The sequence below is a fragment of the Lygodium microphyllum genome, chromosome 9 (assembly GCF_053477565.2).
Source record: "Lygodium microphyllum isolate KBCC chromosome 9, Lygodium_microphyllum_v1.1.10, whole genome shotgun sequence".
Lineage (NCBI taxonomy): Eukaryota > Viridiplantae > Streptophyta > Polypodiopsida > Schizaeales > Lygodiaceae > Lygodium > Lygodium microphyllum.
In genome coordinates this window covers 56448206-56468345 of record NC_141143.1, presented here as the reverse complement: position 1 = coordinate 56468345, position 20140 = coordinate 56448206, and the positions used below count along the sequence as shown (strand labels likewise).

Sequence of the window (20140 nt, the reverse complement as noted above, 5' to 3'; positions counted from 1 at the left end):
TGAAGTGCTGTCCTAAACTGTATGACAACAAACTGTGAACCAATGGCTGATCAAGGAGCTTCAAATGATGTGTAAGATTACAAGACTAATATCCGGGAATAGTCACAAAGTGTGACCAGCCTTCTCTTTATTCAAATATCACTAAAAGAATAAAGAATGAAGTGACAGTGACAAGCACCCACCACCTGCAGTGTACAAGTGTGCAGATAACTAATACACGGTGCACGTACTGTCAATGTAACTAATACACGGGCAACTAGGCAGAGGCGCTTTTACCCCCAATATCAATATCTTCAACTGTGAGTACACATGATCAAGTTAAGCTGCTTGAATAGCCATTTTGGTGGGTAGACTGCAAAGCACTACCTCTTGGACTATGTTAAGGCAAAAGTGCTTTTTGGACAGGGGCATGTAGAAGCCTTCTTCGAGATATGCTGAGGTTCAGACCATGGTCACAAGTATTCGGTGAAACAGGACCTTGGGACATAGGAATGTTGTTCTCAAAAAACAATATGGAGGGGAGGTGTCCCAAAGAAGGGAGGGAGTCCCTTGTCCCATCCTCACAGTTGCCCCCAAGTCACATTTTTTGGGTGGAGTTTTGTTGGTGGGTTTTGGATTTGATTGTTGTACGGGCAATTTCAATTCATTTCAGTTGTCCCTGTCCCCCTATCTCTATCCCTTGCTTTTAGCTTTCCCTTGTCACTTGTGACTATGCTTGGGATTTATCATATGAGGAGATTTCTGGTGCCTCTCTATGAGTCAAGGCACCAATTTCTATACATACCCACTATAAAGGACAGCAATCATTGTCAAAGAGGGAGGTTCCTGCCTTATGGCTGGGCTGAAGGATCCCTCTAGCAAGATGGTTCTAGAGCCCCTATAATCCCAGCCTTGTAATGTGCATATCTAGAAGACATACCTCCATGCTAGCATATATTTAGCAAGATCTACAAATGTGTGGCCACTAGGACCACAAGGGTTTCATGCCATCAACATGGGTTTAAACAACTTGCACAAGCATAGTTTGTTTACAGAGCAAAAGGACAACACACCCCCCCCCCCCCCTGCGGGTCCCTTCTGATTGGCTTATTGCCTTCCCCTAACCATTTTGAGAGGCCCTCTATATGAAAGGATCAAGCTCCATCTTTGTTCTTCAGCTGGCCGCTATCAGCTCCACTCATACAGTTGATCCACTATCAAACTCTATCTTCATTGTTCAGCCTTCCCCTATTAGCTCCACTCATACCTTGTACTCTTTCGCTTTCTTTGAGCCCCCACCCCCACCAAAACCAAAAAAAAAAGGTAGCTTTAGTCTGCTGTTAATAGATCTTATCAAGGATGAGGCTGCAGTAGATCATATCACAGCCTGGAGATAGGTACAATTTTGAGCCCTTGTACTCTTTTGCTTTCTTCAAGTGTGCCCCCTCCCTTCCCACCCAAAAACAAAAAAAGTATTTTTAGTCAGCTGTTAAAGACCTCATCCAGGATGAGGCTGCGCTGCAGCAGATCATACCACAGCCTGGAGATAAGTTCCCCCCAAAACATACACGCACACACACATGCACGCATGCACATGAGCATGCACAGCTTCTTTAAACCCCAAAGTCACTCTCACGACTAGAACTCAAACTGAATCCTGAACCAAAAAATCATGTTTGCTATAGATAGGACTGCAAGAAAGTTACCTGCTGACCAAACTCTAGCTGGCCAATAGACCTTATAATTGAGGAGAGCCAATAGACATCTGAGAACTGATTGCCACTGTTGTCATTATGCTGTAGTGAAGATGTGGCAAGAGATTAAATGATGATCTTCCTTCATAATATGCAAAATAGACAAGTAACTCCATAGAAAAATGATTCAAATGGAAGACAAATTTGGTGCCTACTATATGGAAAATCTTTTATAAACCCAAAAGGTAGTTACAAAACATGATTTTTAGAATAATTGCACAACATCAGGCTTCATTACTCACAACCTAACCAAAAATTTTATCTAGCTACTCTGCTAAGTAGAATGGTCTTGTAATTCCCTCTTGCTTTAAGTCTTCCACAAATAATACAAAGTAATGTGTTACTTGTTTTGCCAAACCTCTCTGAACTAACTTTCAGATGTCCAGCCATGAGAATAGCATGTCCTCAATGTCTTTCATCAAAACCAAGAGGACAGCCATATGGGGGTAAAAAATTTCCTGATGCTTATAAATTGGAGATAGAACACACGAAACTACCTGATTGACATTTTGTTTGACGAATTTTTAATATCGAATATTGTTTAAAAACAATATTAAATCAAAGTTCCAAGTCCATTCACATGTTCCATCTACTGAAGCAATATAGTCGGAGGCTTCTTTACTTTTTCTATGGTCAAAATAGTTCTAGGTAAGTCCACAGAGTGAAGAAGACACCTGGGACATATACAAGCAATTTCAATATTAAATGATACATAGCTCCAAATGCCTCTCTTCAAAGTATTAAGTATACCACAGCATTCAAAGGTGTGTAGCTAAAGCCTCCCACCTTGAGAAGCTGGAGAATGAACTCTACAGCCTCTGGCGGACTCTTCCCATCACTCCCCCTTATGGTCGCAATAGCACCTGGAATTACCTGTGTTGAAAACAACCCCCCCAAAAAAAAGGCCAAAGACAAACAAATGAAAAGGTCAATGCAAAAACCTCTGGCATGATTAGCAAACTGGATGGAACCTGCTAAATAATACCTCATAAAACAAACAACCTTTCAAATCAATCTTCAGATCACTGCAAGCAACCACCTACCTGAAGAACGAAGTATTCGGCTAGATCATGAAAGTCATTGGGTCTGTGAAATCAAAAATCTGTTAGTACTTGTATGGATCCACACCAGCATATACCACATATATGCTAACTCTTTGTCTTGACCTTGGTAGTCCAATTTCTGGATCATATCTTCGATGTTTGTACATCTTTATAAGGTGTGAGAGCCCCACCCAGCCATTAGCCTGTACAAAATTCAGCAGTAGTAGTTACACCAAGAACATTCATAGCTCACTCATACAACAAACCAGAGAGCAGCAACCTATGGAACAGAGTTAACAAAGCAGTTACGAGTGAGAAAGGGAATATTGGCAGGAAACATGAGGATATGGATACAGTGCTGAACTGAAAAAATGAGTTTGTAAATACAAAGGAGAAGGAAAACTCAAGATAACCAGGATATCAAGTCCCTCACTTGAAGGCAATCCTACATAGAGATCCCATTCCTCATGAAAAAGAGACTAGTGAGATTTCTGTTTTATTTTTGATTGTTCTGTTTTAGTTCCAAAATCAAAATAAAATCAAAAGAGGCAGACAATGGTTACTGTATTATTGGAAATTGCCTACCATCCTCTCTCTAAAAGCACAGGACTCACTTGTCACTGGGCTGCAATATCAGCTTATTTGCTAACCACCCATGACCTATCATTCTCGTGAGAGAGTAAAGGACAGGTCTGATCATCTAAGGAACAGAACCAAAACATAGAATATAAGGTTGTCTATTTTGTTTTTGACATAAACTGATGGATGGCTGCAAAAGGTTGCATCTCAGAAAAGGAAGGACTTGGCATGTGCTACAGAATTGGTAGGATCATCCAACATTTCCTAATTCCAGGATATAGTTATATTGTCATGTCTGAGCATTAACCTAAGCATCCCATTCTCTTCAATTTGCCTCTAGTCAGATCAACCATCCAAGAAAAAATGGCCAACAGTTTAGTCCCCCAGATAAAACCCAAAACCTCCCCCCCCCCCCCCCCCCCCAAAAAAGAAAAAAAAAAGAAACTAAAATAAATTAAACTAACAAGGGGTAAATCATTAAGTGACATCTGACAAAAACATCAAAGCGAAGTAAAGGACCTTTGACCAAAGTAACAAGAAAGAGTTGAACCAGACAGGAATCTGAGGAAATCCCAATGAGATGAAGAATTTTTCAGACCTAAACAGGGACAGAGGAAATGTTTAGAATTTCAAAACCAATGTTCATGGAGACAGCATCCCCATGCTATTCACGGCTTTGGCCAAACCTTCAGTAACCCTAAGAACAATCAGTGAAGGACCTGAACCAGATATTCTTTGTAATAAAAAACCTCACCAACGTGTGACATAAAAGCACTAGTGCAGTCTAAGCCAGATTGAGAAATTAAACATTTGACATGAGAGTACTATGTGTATCTAACATTAAAAAGCCAAATTTTTGACAAAATATAGGAAAGAATTAGAAGGTTGAAGGATACAGACCTCTGTCGCAGTATTAGCAAGTGCAAAAGCTGCTTCAATCCTGACATGATAAAATATCTGCAAACACCAATTATGTATGAATCCTTGATTTTTGAAATACCAACTTGAATCAGGTAGGGGTGTACAAGAATTTGAGAGGATGTGAAATGCGAGGACCTTTGAATCCAGCAAACAATGATTCAGAGCATTCACTGCCATGAAGGACATCTGAGGAAGAGAACTTAATGCAGTGATAGCCTGAAGCTGTGCCACCACATCCCTGTCCTTTTCCAGCTGGTTTATCTAGTTTTATACCAGAAAGAAAACATAATTATAGATTATCCGTAAACTCCAAGACCAGTATACACCTCGAAACAGACTTAAAGGATCTTACCCACATTTGTTCCGGCTGCTGTAGCTGAGTTTCAGCTAGATACTCCATTTGAGGATCTGCGCGAACCCATAAAAGCGGGGACTCTACACTGCCAGAATGCCATGATAGATGTAGCAACCAGTTACATCTCTGAATATAGAGCACAGCTGTAGGCAAAGGCAACATAAATCAACAATGAGGGAAAACAATTACTTCTGACGTCCATCTGCTGCTGTGTGTAACTGGTCTGCTTCTTCTGTTCCTTCTAATTTGTTTCCTTTCTTTGGGCGAGGAATTCTTCGCCCCGCCATTTTAGAATGGCAATGTATCTCTAAAAGTTGGTGAGGATCACCAGCCATTGGCAAACTTGGATGATCAAACATCCCATCCAACTCATGGACACGTATACTCATCATGCCCGGCCAGCCCACATCTCCTAGTCTCGGCCTGTCAATAGCTGCTTCCCCTTTTGATTCCACATCACTATCAATAACTGCTGTGCAACCACGATGGACAGCTAGCTCAATCATATTTCTTCGTTTGCTGTAAACAAAACCCATCCTGCCAATATACAATCACATTAAGTATGTATGTTTGCAAGCCACAGTCATAGATTTGGTCTCTATGTATCTTACCGACACTTTCACTTTCCTAGCTCATAGCTAATACTCATAAAACTGAGATTTCTATGTTGTGACTTGTGTTGAGCAAGCCTGCTATTACTTGTCTGCAGCTTTTTCTGCTCAGTTATCTTCTAACCTGTATAAAAAGCTGCTTCTATGATGCAGTCTGGCAACCTCTTCATTATCTATCTTCAGTGTCTTTAATAAATTTAACAATCTCTTCAATAAATTGCAAACACAAAGGAGCAATACATTTAAAGATGTTGGAGTTTGTGGTATATTACTCGTAACTCATCATGATTGTATTTGGTAGCATGCCAAATAGGGACTAGACATAGGATGCCTTTCATCAGATCTAGTTTCTTTTCAAATTGGAAAGTTTAAGACCAATACTTTAACATCGAGACTCAAAACAATATACTTCAAACATTTAGCCTTTACTTTGAAAATGTTGTGCTTGAGCAGGAGAGAGAATGGGAGTAGAGAGCTTCAAAGCTCTATGCACATGCATGAGAGAGAGGGAGAGAGAGAGATACAGCCATTGGATCCTTGGCGTGACTGGATGTTTGTGATTCCTAATGATTTTGGGAAAAGGTCAACTAATCAGATATATCATTAGATGGTGGAAGCCAAGAGATGGGTCATGGGGAAAGTGAATAGGTTATGGCATCGTAGACAATAGAAAGAAGTGGCGGGAAAGATTTATCCAGCTTTGGAAGTCTAAGGTCCCGTATCAGGGAAAAGTGTTCATGGGCGGCTGCTCATTGGGGGTCTTCCAACGGGACAAGTGCTCCGTGCTCGAAAGATCTCTACTGGGCGTTGTGTTTTCTGCACTATGTGTGATGAGACATTGCTTCACCTCTTTGTCTCCTACGCCGTTGTGTGACAGATCTGGAATTTCATTTCCCATGTGTGGTCCTCGGTGACTCAGCACCACCTATCAGTTCGTTCGTGGATTATGGGAGATATATCCTCTATGCCCTCTTTAAGTTCAAATTGTTCCTGCCTATTTCATTTCCTTAGATGGACAGCCCTATGGCATATATGGCATACTCGCAATGCCTTTACTTTTTATTCTGCATCGGACATCCATGGGCATCTGGCCCGTGTGCGAGGAATAGTGTTATGGCAAATCTCCTCTATGATGTCAGCGGGCCTAGTTCTTCCGGATATTGCTACTCCCTGGCTGGTGATTGTTCGCTCTACTCCAGCTGCTCCTTCAATGTGATCTGTTAGTACTCTCCATGTAATAGGTTGTTCTGGTTGTTCTGAGGGCATGTAGGCCTCATGTAAATATTAGTTACACACAGAGTGAGAGAGATTAAGTATGCTGACCTAATGGTCTGATGTAATAGAAAGTAAGAGATACAAAGAGAATGTTGACTTGATGGTCTGATGTAAATATTCACTATCTAATTCAATTATCTGAGAGAGAGAGAGAGAGAGAGAGAGAGAGATTAATCCATTACGGAAAAAAAAAAAGAGAGAGATTAATGCATGCAAAGGCCAATGTGGCTTATGAGACAAAATCAAAGTGCATGTGTGTTTGATGTCATCTCATCATGAAAGTGAAAATTTTTTATCCTAGTATAACTCTCATTTCTAAAGATCTCTAAGTCTAAAAATTGTACGTATAAGATAGCTAGATACAATAGCTTCTCTCTAAATCTCAAGGTCAACACATCATCCCGGATGTGACATGCTCTAGGGCCACTCTGCAGATGTGTTGAGGGGTGAGTCTCTCGTGCCTCGCAATGATAGCTCAAATCTAACTATCGGCCCCTTATTCATCAACTAGATGGTCAAGGTCATCATGCTCGGCAAAGTGCAATGGGCCATGGACCTGTCTAGAGTGACTCCATGGCATAGGCTAGGTGCAATCTGGCATCATGAATGTGTCTTTTGAACTAGAAGTGCCTATGGAAAATCATCTATGGAAGAAATCTTTCACCGCTCTCTATCTAGGTCCTTCTAAGCAAGTTGATTTCGTGTTGTAGTAGTGTTGCATGGCACTAGGCATCTCTCCTCATACACCATGACATAACAAAGAGATCTAAAGCCCTCGCAAAAAAGGCAATGGTATCTTCCCCATGCATCATAGTATATTATACATCTACATATATAGTGCTCCTCCATCTCAGACGCTCGGTCACAGAGCTGACCTACCCTATCTAGACTATCCTCCACTAAAATATCTAACAATCTGCCTATCTATATCCTCAACTAATGAAAAGGTGCACACATGTGCAATAGAAGTCTACACACCATGTGAGAGGTGCATGTCCATATACTATGGTCATAGTTACGAGGAACGGGGAATGGGAACGGGGGGGAACGCCGAAACGGGAACGGAGAGAACGGTACACACACACACACACACACACACACACACACACACACACACACACACACACACATATATATATATATATACATACACACACACACACACACATATATATATGTATATATATGTATATATATATATATACATATATATATGTTATATATATATATACATATATATATATAATATATATACATATATATATGTATATATATATACATATATATATGTTATATATATATATACATATATATATGTATATATATATATATACATACACACACACACACACACACATATATATAGCGTTGCATTTTAAGGCTAGGATAAAGCCTTGCAAGCAATGTGTTCCAAGCCTTGACCACCTCAAGGTCTCTTTCTTGCATCTTTCCTTGAAACTCAGGATCGAGCACATATATTGCAGCATGCATAGGAGAGTCATACTCATTCCATCTGCTGATACATAACTCCTTGATCTACTCATACCTATCTGCATTTGGTTCCAAACTCTCCAACCTCTCAATCATGCGATCCATACCTTCATAGATCTTTCCAATGCATTGATCCATGCCATCTGCAAGCCTCAACATGTGCATAATAGGATCAACCATTTGGTTGGTGCGATTGACCTCATCCCAAAAATCTCTATCAGAAACATATGCATTACATAACACAGCAGTAGCAGTGGCAGTCCCAATCCAATTTTCGTACTCATCACTAGCAAATAGCTCCCTAATTACACCTTTGCAATGGTGCAATCGACCAAGCATAAGAAAGTTATATGCAAATCATGTATCCGAGTATTTAAGAAGTTCTCTGTCACTTCTCTTGTGAAACTCAACGTGCAAGTACTGATGATTACATATAAATGTGATAATATTGTTGTCTTTCGCAATAAGAGAAGCAATCCATGGAAAGTCCCCAATATCCTTCAACAAGTTATTCAAGCAATGCGCCATGCATGGACTACAAGTGATATGTGGATACATTGCTATTAAAATGTTTCCTGCTGCCCTGTTTGTAGGTTCACCATCTGCCACAAACTGCACTACATTTTCTGCCCCAACAGCCTGCACTGCCTCGCACCACTCGGATGTCAATACATCTGCACTCTTTCCAGTCTCTGAAGCATCATGACTACCAATGAAGTATACATCTCCACGAGAATATGCAACAACACCATGTATGGACCTATGGCGTATGTCACTCCATCCATCTGCTATCAATGTCACTCCATTTCTTGCCCATTGATTGCGAATATTTGCTGTTGCAATCTCTATGGCTACTTTCTCCCTTTGAAGCAATGTAGTCCTGATAGTTTCTGATGAAGGGGGCTTATATGTGGATCCATACTCTGCAATCTTTGTCACCATATTTAAAAAATAAGGTGACCTGGCTGATTTGAATGCAATATGGTCATGGTAAAAAAAGTGTGCCATTGTTGCATCTGTTTCCTCTTTTTTCTTTGGTTCCCATGAGGTGTGTAATGAACTCTGTTTAACACCACGACCTGTTGCCATTGATGGCCCACAAGAAGGCTGCGTAGCCACTAATCCTGGTGGTCTTCTGCATGAAGCACCATGCCCTGCTGGCCTTGGAGTCCATGTTGTTGGATCCACTGCTATATTTGGCGTCCTCTTGGCATGTGAATTCCCCATAGAAGTGGCTATGCGGTCAAGTAACTCCTGCCTTTTCTCAATTGATACATTGGTGCAAAAACGCACCTCTTTCCCCTCCTCATGTAGAAGATGGGCTCTCACTTTATCAGCCCCACTAGTGCAAGCATAAGGGCAAAGTTTGCATTTTCAAGGGCGAGCCCCTCCACCTCTCAATGGCACCCCTGTATCTACCTCATCCCACCATGACCAAGTAGTGCTTCGACTTCGTCCAGTTGTTGACGAAGTACCTGCTGAGGATGACGAAGATCCCATAGATGTCAATGCTGCCATCTATATAGAAGTGACAAATAATCAGTGAACTTCAATGAAATTACAAAAATTTACAGCCAACATTTCAACATCCATGTGTCAAAGTTCAATGAAATTGCAGAAATTTCAACCAAAGTTGAAAGTCCAATGAAATTGCAGAAATTTCAGCCAAAATTTCAACATGAGTATCGAGAATCTAGATTACTCGGACCTCACCTAATCGCGGGCGGAAGTCAGGCCAAGCAATCAATAGAGGTGTGCCGCACGCGACGTAGGCGGGAGAGGTAGGTGGGAGAGTCACGTGCACAGAAGTAGGCACGGCCTTGGCGAGGTAGGTGTGGCGGGCAGAGCAGGTGAGTGAAGCGGAAGCAGGCGGAGCAGCAGGAGCAGGCGGAGCAGCGGGCGACAGGCGAGAGAAGGTGGGCGACAGGCGGGAGTCTAGAGAAGCTCGCGGGCGACAAGCGGAAGATGCAGGCGAGTCGCGACTGCGTACAGGTGGACGGGAGCAGCCACGGGAGTAGCGGGTGACAGGCGAGAGTAGCGGGCGACTGTTTCTTTTTTTAATTTAAAAATTATCTTGCTGGAACGGCCGTTCCAAACAGGGAACGGCCAAGGAACGGGCGAGAACGGCCAGGGAACGGGAGGAAACGTTTCGCCAGCGTTTCCTGGGCTCGTACCTCCCGGAACGCGTTAATCCGTTCCTATGCACCGGAACGGGAGTTATACAATAGATCAATCCTCAAAGATGTAGGAAGAGCATCTAGTAAAGCTCCATCTTTGGTCCTAGAGGGAGAGGCAGCCAAATCCAAGTTCTAACTGTCTCAACTCTCAAAACATTGGCCTAATGAGTGACTAAGCTCAGCTCAAATCGGCTGAGGAGTATAGGACAATCTAGGCTATAGTGCAAAGGCGGAATGGGCTGGAATTTGTTGCAACCCTGCTGCGTGGCTAATTCATTGTAGCCCAGCCCCTTCAAGTGCTCAAAATACTTCCACCTTCCCTAGGGAGGGCAAAATCTACTAGCGGTCGATCACCATAAATACTGCCAGCCCCTATAGAGTCATAGACCCCTAAGCAATTGTTGTCTAATGTAAATTTCACTTCAAATGGCTGTAGCAGCTTCCCTTCCAAGTACCTACAGCTAGATAGTCTTTCTCTTGCCTCAATCAGCCTCTTCCAAGCTGGAATGAGATCCCTCCAAGCTTCAACAGCCTTCTCCCCACTTGCCTAGGAATGCTTTGCCAAGTGGCAGCCTTTCTAATCCATTTCCAGCAATTTTCAGCCATTCGATTATTTTTCAGAATTAAATAATTCAGCCATTTGTCCCTACCTAGAAAATCGATTGTGCCCATCCACAATTAAACTGGCTAGGCCATTTTGATACCCAGGTGGTCCTATGCATTATTTGACCCTTGAATTGACATTAATTTGTTAATCAATGTCTGGTTCCTAGTGTCACCACTGACACTTATTGGTCAAATAATTATTCTAGCCCAAACTAACATCACGTGCCACCTAGTACCTATCCTAGGTCCAAAGTGACACCAGGTACCATGTAGTAGTCCAGTACAACTTATTACAACTTTTGCCTAAATGATTAATACTTAATCAATTGTTAAGCAAAGCATCAAAATTTCACGTCCATATGACAACCAATGTTCCCTCTCACCCACCATTGTTGGTTGTCTAGACAAGGTCAATCTAGGATATCTACTATGAAGGAGCTCCCATAACTTGTGTATGGCACTACCCTAACGAGTGCCTCCACAACCATCAGTATTGCCTCTAACATTGCTTTGATAATAGAATGTCGAGTGGAGGGCTTACTCTTGATCATGCATGATATCATCATCATCAATGATATCTCTATGTTTTGAACGGCCCTTTCAAGCTTGTCTTGAAGTAACCATGCGAGAAAAGTTGTCGACGGATAGATTTTGGCTATTGTTGAAAGGTAATAGAAGGCTTCTTAGGCTTGGGAAGCTCCAAACAATGTGGGAGAAGAAGGTGGGGAATGAAGATAAAGATAATAGTGAAATAAGTGGTAAAGCTTAAGAGTGGAAGAGAAGGGATTATTGAGTATATTTTTCACATGGTTATGAATGGCTGGATTGATGATATTAATGCGGCATAAACAAGCAGCGGCTTATGGTTTCTTGGGAGAACTAAGGATGGTAGTGATAGCGTCAAAATCAAGTTTCGAACATTTGGGAAGTTCAAGTTACCTATGTATAAAGTTTTAACAAAGATCTTCATCTGGAGCAGAAAGTTTACAAGTGAGGGTATCAAGATATGCAAGAGAGAAAGGAGAAGCATAGCAAGCACGGATGGATGAGAGAAGAGGAAGGGGGTGATTTACAAATGTGTAGATGGAACTCAACTCGAAAAGAATATTGGGCATGCCTACAATAAAAGGAAGTTTTCTTTGGAGTCTGTTGAAGCTGATTGACAAGATGGTCGATACATCTCATCGTCGCTGTCATCGCTTGTGCTTATAATAGTGTTCATGGAGGAGCTAACCTCATCATCATCCTAATAAGAAGAAGAATCCAATGGCTTCAAGATGCAAAGAGGGGTTTGCAAGAGAGTACCGAACAGATTTTGTGTTGGGCCAACAAGACAAGGTTGAAGAAATGTCGAGTAAGTGGAAAGAGGGAAAGTGCTAAATAGAGGAGATGGATTGATACCAATCGCTCCGCGACAGCGCAAGTATGTTGGGAATTAGCAAAGACCATGTGACCAAAATAGGAGGTGGAAAGGGAGACAAAAAGGTTGGATCTAGAGAATATCAATTGGCTTAAAGACATCATTCAACATGTAGAAGATATAAGAGCAGCATTGAGGCCTTTGTTAACTCTCTCTTTTTCTTCTTCTATATTTTTCCTTTTTTTATTTTCTTTCTTTCTTTCGTTCTTTTTTCTTCGATCTACTCTTTCTTCTTCTTCTTCTTCTTCTTCTTCTTCTTCTTTTGTGTCGAAAAAAGAAATTAGTGTGTTTTATGGCATGTTTGTTGGTTATGTGTTAGAGGAGCACAAGGGGTCAAAGGGAGAGGGGCATTTTGTGGTCAGCTGTGTGTGTACATATGGCAAGGACGTGTGTTGTGGCTGGGGCCAAGTAATAGTAGTGCAAGGGGTGTGGTAGGGTGGGTCAAGGGATTGCCTACAAGACACCACGTGGGCGAGGGATAGGCATGTGAACCCTATGTATGCAAGGGTGGATAAGGATAGGTGGGTGTGAATGAACTTGAGGGCAAGGGGAAACCCTAACCCTAGCCATCCAGAGGCTATATAAATAGCCAAAAGGTCACTCTCAATGTAGAGGAGAGTGTACCAGTTGTACTTGTGAACAACTCACCGAGTAAGATCTTCTTCTTGTACTTGAGCTCTCTCTCTCTCTTCCTCTTGTGCACACTCTCATGCTTCACTCTGATTTTCAACATGGTATCAAAGCGATCTCTAATCCAACAAGCTTCCCTCAACCACATTTTCAACTAAGTGCACATGAGTCTTCATCTTCTTCATCTTATCCCTTGACCTCCATAGCCACAACTTGACCCCCTAACCTTGGAGGACTTGGTGCGTGCAAAGGAGGCCATATTAGCTCATGATTTCTTCTGGAGACTTCATCCCCACCTCTGGCCTCTTCAGCACGGCGCATTAAACACTAACATTGGTCAACAAAGAGCACAGCATTGTGTGTTTCCCAAAAACAGCGCAAATTTCGCACCGGCCTGTTCAGCCCGGTATGGTGCAACCAGCAGAAGGCACAATCCCCTGAGCCACTATAGGGCTTTGTTGGTCCCCCCAAGAGAGCTATCTCCACCTAAGAGAGTTTGGTAAAATTCCATCCCTACTGCTCATATAAAGCAAAACCCTAATTGACTATCCTACTAAAAGCCATAGCCAAAGCTTGAATGCTTTGTTTTTTAAATTTTTCCACTTACTGAAATCATTAATAGTGATTCTAATCACTGAAGCATACTCTCTTAAGCTTATTCTAGATTTAGGAGAAGCTCCAACACTCCAGGGACATCAATGCACTTACTCGGAAGCCGACTTTCAACCGGTCTTCACTCAAGCATCTCACTAAGCACACTATTGATTAACCTTCTAATCACTTGCTCGATATTTGTTAAATCTAGCATAAACAAATTGTCCTCATCCCTCATCTCATCACATTTGAGCATGCTATGTATTAATCATATCCTTTTGCTTCCGCACTTATTGGTCATTCTGTAAAGGGCTAGACATTGCCATTGCCTAGAGCAATCGATAAGACCTTCCTATCATGGCCATGGCTTATGCCGATATTAGACCTCAAATCCGCAAGTTTAATGCAAAAAAAATTCATCCATGGCACGTACTAGTGAAATATAAAATGATGGAACATGACTATTGGCCCTTCATCAAAAGGACCAAGGTTATTGATCCAAAAAACCCACTTGATGTAGAAGATGATCAAAGAAGCCATAATAATGCTTCATCTAGATAAATCACTAATCCATCACATTGACCAACTTTCCACTGCCAAGGAGAAATGGAATCAGCTTGAAAAGCTTTATGGTGCTATAGGAAAGAACTCTAAAATCTTTCTTGAGATTGAATTTTTTAGTCTGGAATATAAACGAGGAGAAGACCTAGATAAGTTCATTTCTCACATGAAGGGGCTCAGGCTCATGGCACAGCTATCCTCAGTTCAAGCTCCAATTCATAATGAAGATGCCATTGCAATTCTCTTGAAGGCTATAAAGAAGGTATTTCCAACCCTTAAAACTACTCTTAAAAATATCCCTAATCCAGCTTTGGAAAGCACCATCTAATCTTATTTAGATGAGGAGAAAAGAAATTAGAAAGAATGTAGCACTAGTCAAGCATCCACTTCAACAGCCCGTGACCAAGTCTTGGTTCATATTGTATCCACTAAATGTTCCTTTTGCAACAAAAAGGGACATCCTGTCAGCAACTGTTGGAAAAAATATCCTAACAAATGAAGTGCAACAAACGTAAGAAGACAATGCATATTACCAGTAAATGTCCTACCATTCCTAAAGTACCAATAGCATTGGAGGTCAACTTTGTCTCCAACCCACTTTTGTAGTCTGATTTAAAAAGGCATCCCACTTAGAAATCCTCTATCTATAAGCACTTATTTAAAAAGGCATCCCACTACCTTTTCTAAATCCTCTACTTATAAGCACTCTTGTAGCCTGATTTAAAAAGGCATCCCACTTTTGAGGGGAGGCATTAACATGTCTTATAGTCTAATGCCACTCTGGCATTGAGGGGAGGTATTGAGAAATAGGCATGCAAACCCTATGTATGCAAGGGTGGATAAGGGTAGCTGGGTGTGAATGAACTGGAGGACAGGGGAAACTAACCATCCAAAGGCTATATAAATAGCCTAAAGATCACTCTCAATGTAGAGGAGAGTGTACCAGTTGTACTTGTGAACAACTCACTAAGAAAGATCTTCTTATACTTGAGCTCTCCCTCTCCCTCTTGTGCACACTCTCATGCTTCACTCTCATCTTCAACCCTGTGGGGGGAAGGTTTCAAAAATAAGAAAAAGAAAACCAGAAAAAAATCAAAGTTTCATAGTTTCTGTCAAATTTTAGAAACAACAAAATGACGTTTCAAACGGTACACTAAAATAAAAATGTTATTACGTGGATATGTCAATATATCAATGGGTACAACAACATGTACCCAAATTTCATACAAAACTTTAAGTCTTCATGTCATATAATCGAAATCATGGTTCTTTACACATGTGACAAGTGAAGACTCAATCGTTAAGACAATTTAACATATTTAAGACTCAGTTTTAAAACTTTAAACAACAAAATGAATTATATTTTATGACTCATGAATCATCTGAAGACTCACATCAAGAAAGATATAACCAAGATCCATAATAAGTAAAATCAAGATACATGTATCTATGTCATGTGAATAATCCGTCAAAAGTCCAATGAGTACTAGTATAACCAACCTTTCTTCAATGAATGGGCGGCAATTACATCTTTATAGCTTAATTACAGTACCAAGCATTTATTACAAAACTGAAAATACAAATTTACCTACTAATCGTTGGACAATAGATACCCAATTGGCCCCAAAACTGGCGCCCCTTTCAATATTTCTTTAGCTTTATTGACATAGAAGTTGATTTACAATGGGTTCTCTTGATCCCCTTCGAAATCCAAACTCCCCTTCCTGTCCAAAGTGACCAGCAAGTCTTCAATCTGATTTGCCCCTTGCTTCGAACAATCAATTGGCCTTCACCCACTTCGAGAAGAGTGGAAATGCCCCAAATTTGATGATTGGCCGGTCCTTCACTTGATTTCAGCTAAAGTTACCTTCAGTCTGAATAATTCAGATCTTGGAGTCTTCAATGTCTAGCACGCTTTCCAAGGCACTTGCTAAACCCTAATGTCTACTATAAATAAGGGTTTACAACAAAGAAAACAAAAATTTCTCAGCAAGGCTACGAAATGGCTAGAAAATGAGAGAGAATACTGAGGACAAAGAAAATTCAGAGTTTGGTCATGAGAAATGAGTGAAAAATCAGTCAAATGCACTTGTTTCCCTATCCCAAGAGCAATAAATGTTGTCACCTACACCTAGAGATCCAAAATCTGATGACACCTTCAGCTTGACGCTGTCGCCTAGTTGCCTAGGATCTTGTGCAGCTGTCAGCTGCTCCAAATTTGCAAACGCCTGTTGTTAATTGCTGAGACTTAGCTCAGGATGGCTGCTCCAACTCCTCACGATGTCTTTCCAGTAAGAATGAATAATCCTCTCTCTCTCTCTCTCTACCTTCATTTTTGCTTTTCCAACCAGTGTGGAGGCATTTTCAGCCTACAACATGCATCACTAATCCTCTCCAACACTTTGAAATGGCACATAGTATTGCATACTCAGCTTCAGATGTAATCTCTCTTTCTTTTTCAGCCATGCCTTTTCAAAACGAAGCAACACATAATCTCCCTCTACAAAGTGCGAAGCAAGTCTATGACAATTAGTTGCTCTATTTTACTTATCCTGTAATATTTAAAGCGCATAGTTAACCTTTTGATGAACTACATCCATGCTCTCCACATAGCAATCAGCCTCAAAGATCTTATCTTTTGTGTGCAAAATAAGGGTACTTTGTTACTACCTTCTACGACCTTAAAAGAAGCCTTACCAGTGGAACTATGCACCGTGTTGTTATATGCAAACTCAACCAATGGCAAATATTGTTCCCATTGTGCTTTGCGGTCTAATACATAGCACTTCAAAAGATCTAAAACTGTTGAAGAGAATTTCAACATTGTGTCCATATTCTCAAACCATCCTTTCCAAAACAAACTTGTCATTCGTGGGTCACAATCACTAAACACATGCTTTATAAGAAGATGTGCCATATGATCAACCTTTATCTTTTTTCTTACTAGAATGAACTGGACATACTTACTGAACCGATATATGATAGTCCATATCCCATTATTCCATGTAGATGTACGTGGAAACTCAAAGATAAAATCCATAGGAATGCTCTGCTAAAGCTTGTCACGAATAGGCAAGGGCTGCACTAAACCCAGCATCTTTTGTCTATCATACTTGAGGCCAATAAAAGAAGTATTCAATTGCCTTAACTCTGGTATCAATACCTCTATGAGCCACATAGGGAGGAGCATGACTCTCAATTAGCACCTTGGCCCTCAACCGCTTTGTGACACACAGTCCATGCATCATAAAAAAGCCCTCTCAAAGTACAAAGTGATCATGCCTTTGGCCATTGCAAAGCTTACCATATACATTTCCAAAGTCCAAATCAAAAGCATATCGACCCTTCATGGCATCCAACTCAATGTGATAAATCATACACACAACCGATAACTGAGGCTTACAAGACAATGCATCAGCTACTACATCCTTTTTGCCATCAGTGTGCATAATTTAAAAGCAAAACATAGACAAGAAGTTTGCTCAACGCATATGCTTCTTAGACAACTTCGTCCCAACCAAGAAGTAGCACAAAGTCTGAGGGTCTATCTACATTGTCAAATCAGCCCCTAAAAGATAGTGTTTCCATGTGAAAAGTGCATGAATTACAGCCAAGAGCTCTTTTCCATAGACCTGCAAATTCCTCTCTGGACCACGAAAAACACGATTCTCATAAGAAATTACATACCATCCTGCATTAAAACAGCCCCAATATTGTTTCCATATGCATTACACTACACAACAAAGGACTTCCTAAGATCAACCAATACAAGCACACGATCTAAAGTCATTTTATCCTTTAATACATTAAATGTTGAAACTTCTATTGTTGTCTATCTAAATGCCACATTTTTCTTCTTTAAAGCATGCAATGGAGAAGCAATTTCAGCAAAGTTCCATACATACTTCTTGTAGTACAAACAAAGACGCATAAAACTGCGGATCTCATGAGCATTCCAAAAATATAGCCATGAACGAATTGCCTCAACCTAAGCAGGATCCATACGAATGCCATCAACCGATCCAACATGGCCAAAAAAGTGAATCTCATGCAAAAATAATTCACTTTTCTTGTCGTTAATCAACAACTGATGGCTCCACATCTCATTGAATACTATTGCCAAATTCTTGTGATGCTTGGCCTCATTCTTCGAAAAGGCAATCACATCATCAAAGAAAGTGCCCACAAATGCTCTATGCTGCTGAAAGATACAATCCATCTCTATTAAGCATGGCAAGAGCATTGGTAAGCCCAAATGGCGTCACAGAAAACTCTATAAACCAAAGGATATTTGAAAGGCTATCTTGAATACATCCTTAAGCCTAATCCAAATTTGATGGTAACCACTTTTCATATCTATGTGGCTGAAAATGGCCGTCCCTTGCAATCTATCCAAGATATCATCGATCCTGGAGATCACAAATCTCTTCTTTATCATGATTTTGTTCAAAGCACGATAGTCAATACACATGCGCCATGACACATCCTCCTTCTGCACTAGAAGCACTGAAGAACAAAACAAATATGAACTAGGCTGAATCAGAACTTTCTCCAATAGCTCCTTAACCTGACTCATTATCTCCTCTTCTTGGGCTACACTGACTCCATATGGTGGCTCATTAGAAGGGCTACTACCAAGGATCAAATCTATGCCATGATTGAAACCAACCTTCTTTGTTGAAAAGGGTGGTAACTCCCTAATTAAGCACTTAATTACAACAATCAGCAAATAAACATAAATTGAAATGCACAATTTACCTTAATAATCTTAGACATTGGACACTCTATTGGCCCCAAAACTAGCACCCCTTTCAGTATTTCTTTAACTTTTATTGCTAATGGAATGAGTACAAAATGAGATATCACAATCTCCTTTACTATTCCAAAAACCCTTGACGTAATAACAATCAACAAGCAATTCCGGCCATTTTCCCCTTGACTTTCCACCCAAGACTTGCAGAATTGCAATCGCAAATTGGCCAAATGTTGCAGGTTTACGGCATAAATCCTCGTATTGTCCAGTTAATATGGCAGACATCTACTCCAAATGACTAAGAAATACTGAGATCTTTTGAGAAATCACCAAAGAAGGTGAGAGAAAGCCAAGATGAGAGAGAAATCTGATTTTCTTCGTGAGAAAACCCTTAAATCTGCCTATTGCTTGCTCCACCCTACATTGCTGCCATTTACCTCCTAAATGTTGTCATCTGATCAACAATGCTATTGCCAACCCCTAGAAGGTGTCTCCTTGCTATCATGTGCCTACTGAGGCCCCTAGATGGCGGTCTCCTCCTACAGTAAATTGTTGTTCTCTAATCAAAAAATGGACCAGCATCTCTCTCTCTCTCTCTCTCTCTCTCTCTCTCTCTCTCTCTCTCTCTCTCTCTCTCTCTCTCTCTCTCTTTTCGTAGAAGGTAATTGTATTAATTACGAAAAAAGAGTACAAGTTTTCATGATTACAAGATACACAAGGGCTCTAAGCCGAGGTGTAAAATCCCAGTACTAAGCCACACAAAAGTTACACAAGCGATGGCAAAGACGCAGAGGAAATTGCCATATGCCAGGTAAGCAAGTCCTCCCAAGGGAGCAAGTCCGAGTGTCGAATGAAAACTATCTGCCAATGCAAGAGACCTTTAAGCCGGGCAATGTGTTTCAGTACATTAGAGGCGGAATAAAAAAGAAAGGCATTCCGAGTGGTCCAATTGTGCCAGCATCCCCAAAATCTGAAGAAGTGAAACAAGATCTTCATATGCGACTGTGGCGGTGTGGGGTATTTTGGTCGCACAAAAACCCAATCGAACGGGGTGAGCGAGGACCCCACCACTGTACGCCAAACCTGTGACAAGAGCGACTAGATCCTCTTGGCCAGCGGGCAAGAAATAAATCGATGCCGGGCCGATTCCACAGTAGTGGTACAAAAGAAACAATTTCCATTCGAGATTCGACGCTTGGAGAGGGCCGAGACAAGAGGAAGACCACCAATCATCACCCACCAAAGAAAGACCTTGCATTTAAACGGCGTCTTATTCAACCAGCCCTCCATCACCGTTGCCTTCCACCATGACTGAGATTTCCGCAAACCCATACAGAATTAGCTTTAACAGCCAGCCATTGATGATCTTTCATCAGAAGATGATACACCTG

General features: G+C 41.0%; 1 protein-coding gene across 4 annotated transcripts in view; it reads right to left on the bottom strand.

The window, feature by feature from the left end:
* Nucleotides 1-20140, bottom strand: part of TAF2 (TBP-associated factor 2) — a 187117-nt gene that overhangs the window by 43202 nt on the left and 123775 nt on the right. For all 4 annotated transcript variants that reach the window (XM_087684576.1, XM_087684577.1, XM_087684579.1 and 1 more), the window contains exons 13-20: nt 4821-5168; nt 4629-4716; nt 4412-4537; nt 4256-4312; nt 2900-2979; nt 2777-2819; nt 2520-2606; nt 1686-1775 (exon numbers count right to left, since the gene is read on the bottom strand). In XM_087684576.1, coding sequence (XP_087540702.1) covers nt 1686-1775; nt 2520-2606; nt 2777-2819; nt 2900-2979; nt 4256-4312; nt 4412-4537; nt 4629-4716; nt 4821-5168 — 919 coding nt within the window. The remainder of the gene's footprint in view (nt 1-1685; nt 1776-2519; nt 2607-2776; nt 2820-2899; nt 2980-4255; nt 4313-4411; nt 4538-4628; nt 4717-4820; nt 5169-20140) is intronic.